Below are 5,967 nucleotides of genomic sequence, written 5' to 3'. Positions count from 1 at the left end.
TCGTTTTGGCCCACACACAGTCATTTTTTACAACCCGAAAAACGACATAGTTTAAAACATCGTTAAAAAATGCAGCATGTTCGAATTTTTTTTTGTCGTTTTTCAGACCCCGAAAAATGATGTGAAGCCCATACACCATCATTTTAAATGACATTTTTTTAAAACGTAGTTTTTTACATGCCAAAAATGATCGTGTGTACGCGGCATCAGGGTATTAACTTAGGATCAGCAAAAGATTCATTCTGGGTTAGTGAATCAGTGTAATAAAACAAGAGGAACATTTTTAGAAGGAAACACAGGAATGCAGTCTTCACATATTTCTAAAAATAGGTTTCTTTTTCAATAAATTTCGTAAAATACATTGCATGGCCAAAAGTCTGCGAACAACTGACTGTCACATCTACAATATATAGTCAAAAGTATGTTGGCACCCCTCCAAGGGATTGAGTTCAGAATACTTTTACTGCTACAACATACAAAGACATTTAAGACAATTATACTTTTCCAACATTATTGTAAAGGTTCTTCTCTATTCCAACATGACTGTACCCCGTGTATAAAGTCAGCTCTATAAGGACATGGTTTGATGAGTTTGGTGTGGAGGAACTAGGGTGGCCTGTACAAAGCCCAGACCTCAACCCTACTGAACACCAAGTCTTCTTGTCCAACATCAATACCTGCCACCACAAACACTCCTTTGGTTATAAAGGCACAAATTCCCAAAGCTACTCTATAGACATACTATACAACTTTTGTTGTCTGATTTACCAAAACCATGTAGTGCAAGGGCCTGCCTGATTGCATACAAATTGAAACTCTTAAGGTTTGACCTCATATTATATGGTTTTGGTAAATCTACAGGAAAACATCTACAGAAAATTGTATAGTGTGTATCCAGCTTAAAATCTTATGGAACACCAACTCCATATTAACAGATTATTGGCCATGGTTTTGCAGTAGGATATCCATCAGCTCATAAAGGTGTGATGGTCAGGTGCCCACAAACTCTTGGCCATATACTGTACATTGCATTGTGCTTAGCTAGTAAACATAACATAGAACCAAAAAGGAGGCAGATGCACCACCCAGTTACATTAAATCTAAGCAAATTACTCAGGCTTAGAATGACCCGCAGGTGAACATTTGGTTTCTGCGTACGTCAACATGCGGTATTTGCATACTGTGAACATGTTTCCATTAATACTGCTACTTCAATGAAGAAGGATTTTCCAGCTCCAATACTTTGACTCAGGCGCAATAAACATTTGACTGTTCAAACAAAGATGATGATTTAACATAATACGACCACTGACAGAAAATTGAACAGATTTTCGAGCTTCATTGACATTCTGTCCTAGATCTAACCTGCTCACCATCCTTCTGCTGTTGCACAAAAGTCAAAAAGGATGTTCTAAGCAGCCATAAAAAGTGTAGTAATGCAAAATAAATAAAACATGTCACCTCCTGTCCTATATTCATTCAACCATGAAAGTTATCTATAGGAAACTTTGAGCAATAAAAAAATGTTTAAATAGTTTACTTAGCTCCTGGTAATAAAATATAGACTTTGGAATGAACTAAAGATTTGATGGTGTTGACTTACTTGATGTTAATAGGCTGAAAGTATATGAGAGAGCTAAATTCTATATGGATAAGACCGGATCCTAATGTAGTATAATGTCCGGTAACACTTGTTCTACTACTAAAAGAAACATAATAGTTATTAGTAGTACTGACAAGACCTGACATCTCTTATCATACATCGGTGTAGGATTTCCTATATTTAGGTTACGAAATACCAACAAGTAGCACTTTTCACTACACTTGTTAATGTTTGAATGTGACTTACAATTACTAGGTAATTATAAGGCAATTAAGTTAATTAGGGAATGCAAGTATATTAGAGAAAAGCAATTGTAAAATAGTTCAAATACGTGTCATAAAAAATAATCATAAATGGGCAATGTACTATGGGCAAAATAAAAAAAAAAGACATATATGATGTTGTCTGCCAGGAGCATTTAACACAAAGTCCCCTGATGACATTGTTTTAATCGTTTTAAATGATCCTGCTAGTAGATCTGCTTGTTTTTCATTTCTCTTATCTGCAGTAAAATCTCGCAGCAGCATTATCACTACGTGGACAGAGTAGTCTTAGTCATTTTCAATGTACTTAAGGTAAGCAGCAATTAAATTAAAGCCAATCTCCTGCTAACACCTGTTAAGCATTTACATAATACATTTTTTTATTTAGATTTTTTTTATAATTTATTTATTTATTTATTTTTTTTGTAGAATTTTTTTTTTTTTTTAAGCTATACGTATAAAAGCTGACCGTTGTAAGTATACCCGGCAGCGTATATGGTTAGTCGCATCCCTGGCAACACTCACTTTTGCTGGACAGCTTAGTATAAATGTAAATGCAGAGAAAAATAATACAATAAAGGCATGTGAACTATACAAAAGTAATCCATAAACTGAATACCACTATTACAGGTTTTAATCACAAACTTTTACCAAAATCTGAAATTTTTCACAATATTGGGTCTCTTTAAAGACTTGTAGAATAGCCTATATTTTCTCTCTTTTATTTATCATAGCATGAATCTTAATTTATTCTTTTTTATGATCCACGTATTAATTTCAAATAAAACATGTGTTCGTTTTTTAATTTCTTTCCATTAGGCTTCATTCACATCTAGGCAGACAAATTTGCGGCGTTTTGTCCTGCGAATTGCGGCGGCAAATAGCGGCGTTTTGTACCGCGATTTGCCGCGATTGTCCGCCTAGATGTGCCCCTAGATGTGCCCCTCTATGGAGATGGTTCCCGAACGCTGAAAGCCGCCTGAAAAAAAGGTCCGGGACCTTTTTTCAGGCGGCAGGCGACAGGCGTTCGGCATGGAGATGTGAACCATCTCCATAGAGGGCAATGTCTTTTCATCCCTCTGGCGGCAGCGGCGTCGCACTACAGGCGACAAAACGCCTAGATGTGAATGGGGACTTAAGCTTGTAATTAGGATGGCGACGGATGACTGTTTTTTCCCACAAGTTATTTTATAAAGGTATCATTGCAATACACCAGCAAAAAGTATCAGCCTAAAATGTTGAAGTAGATTGTAAAAAACAAAACAAATAAATAAATAATTTTTAAAACATAAAAACTATCATAAAGCGGAGTAAATACTAATATTATTTTTACTTACGCAGTAGGCAACCGGCTACAATAAGCAATAAGTGGATCCTGAGCCCCATAGTTGGCAGTGGTAGGTGTTAGCTCAGGTCCTAAACTGAGTCTCAGCTGCGCTGTGAGAGATTTTGAAGCCTCTGGAGGTGGGCGAGGCTCTTTATATTCTATTGACCTGACTTTCGCAGACAAACCCGTTCTGTACAAAGTGAGGATTCTAAATGACAGGTACAGTAGTATTTCTAAAAATAGCTCAGGCAAAGGCATCTGATTGTCGTAGGTTGGTGCCATTGTACGCAGATTGGTCAGTTAGAAGTCACATTGTTTGCAGTGGCAACATAGTATCTTAGTAGCATTAGAATCTATCAATATCATAATCAATCCATCAATAGTATAAGGCCACTGACAGAAAACGAACTGATTTCGAGCTTCATTGACATTCTGTCCTGGATCTATCTTACCCACTAACCTTATGCTGTTCCACAATCACCACTAACAAAAATCATAAAGGATGTTCTAAGCCAGTGGTCTTCAAACTGCAGCCCGGGGGTCAGATGCGGCCCTTTGCTTGCTTTTATGTGGCCCTTAGGGTGATATTTATTCACTGATAACAATGAAGGGCACAATTCCTACCAGTGACATCAACGATGGAGCACAGTTCCTCCCAATGACACCAACAATGGGGCCAAAAACATCAAGTATGGGGCATGATTTCTCCCATTGACACCAACAATGGGGCCCTATGACATGAATGATGGGGTACAATTACCCCCAATAACACAATTGATGGGGCACAATTCCTCCAATTGACACCAACAATGGGGCCCAATGACACCAATGATGGGGTACAATTATCCCCAATAACACAATTGATTGGGCACAATTCCTCCCATTGATGCTGGGACAATTTGTTCTCCCAATGGCCACAGTCTACCCCCCTAAAGTCTGCAGGACAGTAAAATTGGACCTTTGTTTAGCAAGTTTGGAGACCCCTGTTCTAAGCAGTTGGGGACAAGGTCAACTAATTCCCAGTGCAATGATGACAAAGTGAGACCACCCCTACAATGTGTGAGCATGTAGGGGTATATTTACTAAAGTCAAATAGACTGTGCACTCTGCAAGTGCAGTTGCTCCAGAGCTTAGTAAATAAAGCAAAGCTTCATTGTGTAAAGAATACCCAATCACATGCAAGGAAAATGGAATAAAAAACAGCATTTTTTCATGCGCATGATTGGATGATGGAAGAGCTTTTCCTCATTTATTAAGTTCTGAAGCAACTACCCGTGCAAAGTGCACAGTCTATTTGCACAGTCTAAATCCACCCACAAGAATGCGCTGGAAAAGCCGCCCAATGCACCACTGTATCTAATGTGAACCAACCCACAGTGAGTGACAATCAAAATAAATCCCATCTTCTGCTAACAACTTTTAAGCAGTTACATCAACAGTTGTTTTTTAAAAAAAATATATATATATATATAAATATATATATTTTTTATGTTTAAGCCATTTGTATAAAATCTGACTGTTGTAAGTATACTCAGCAGTGAAATATAAAAAATGCAATTCATATACAGGCATACCCAAATAATAATAGTATTCAGTACAGTACTGAATACTATTATTACAGGTATCAACCACAAAGAGTTACCAAAATACAATGGGCCAGATTCACATAGAATTGCGGCCGTGTAACGTAACCCGTTTACGTTACACCGCCGCAAGTTTTCAGTGTTAGTGCCCGATCCACAAAGCACTTACCTGCAAACTTGCGGCGGTGTATCGTAAACACGTCCGGCGCAAGCCCGCCCAATTCAAATGGGGTGGGTACCATTTAAATTAGGCGCGCTCCCGCGCCGGACTGTGCATGCTCCATTCGCAATTTTCCCGACGTGATTTGTGCGAAATTACGGCGGCGCGACATGTTTGTGAATCGCGACGTGCGTAACGTACTTACGCCAGAAAAAAAATTCAAAAGCGACGCGGGAACGACGGGCATACTTTAACATGGTGGAGTAATTTTACACCATGTTAATAGCAGCCCTAACTTTGCGACGGGAAACTAAGACTTGCGCCAAAAACCTTTGTGGATCGCCGTAACTGCTAATTTGCATACCCGACGCTGGAATACGATGCAAACTCCACCCAGCGGCGGCCGAGGTACTGCATCCTAAGATCCGACGGTGTAAAACAATTACACCTGTTGGATCTAAGGGCTATCTATGCGTAACTGATTCTATGAATCAGTTGCATAGATACTCTGAGAGATACAACGGCGTTTCAGAGAAACGCCGTCATATCTCTTCTGTGAATCTGGCCCAATATGTTTCACATTAGTCTGTCTTTAAGGAAGTAGAATAGCTTTTTTTATATATTTTTATTGGCATTTTCAAGTGTACTTCAAGTGTTTCAAGCTCAACACTCGATGTAACCAAAGATAAAAGCAAGCAAAAGAATAAAAATAAACAAAAAATAAATAAAACATTTAAATAGGAACAGTCAGCCCAGGCAGGGGCTGTATGAGGAGGGAAACGTAACTCCAAGGGGTTGATTTACTAAAAGCAAGTAGACTGTGCAGTTTGCAGTTGCTCCATAGCGTAGAAAATTTGTTATAATATATCCAATAATGTCCAATCAGGTGCAAGGAAAATAAAAAAAAAACTGCATTTTTGTTTGCATATGATTGGATGAGCTTCTGCTCATTTACTAAGCTCTGGAGCAACTGCACTTTGCAAAATGCACAGTCTAGTTGCCTTTAGTAAATCAACCCCTATGAGTCTGGG

The 5,967-nt window shown here is 38.5% G+C and overlaps 1 protein-coding gene across 1 annotated transcript in view; it reads right to left on the bottom strand.

Annotated features, from left to right (window-relative positions):
* The window catches only part of LOC120928373 (serine-rich adhesin for platelets-like), a 37,684-nt gene extending 34,209 nt beyond the window's left edge, over nucleotides 1-3,475 (bottom strand). Inside the window, exon 1 of the mRNA XM_040339471.1 lies at nucleotides 3,204-3,475. Coding sequence (XP_040195405.1) covers nucleotides 3,204-3,475 — 272 coding nt within the window. The remainder of the gene's footprint in view (nucleotides 1-3,203) is intronic.
* Between the last annotated feature and the right edge of the window lie 2,492 nt (nucleotides 3,476-5,967).

Source organism: Rana temporaria, chromosome 2 (assembly GCF_905171775.1).
Source record: "Rana temporaria chromosome 2, aRanTem1.1, whole genome shotgun sequence".
NCBI lineage: Eukaryota > Metazoa > Chordata > Amphibia > Anura > Ranidae > Rana > Rana temporaria.
The sequence above is the reverse complement of the archived record's forward strand: the minus strand, read 5'-3'. Positions and strand labels throughout refer to the sequence as shown.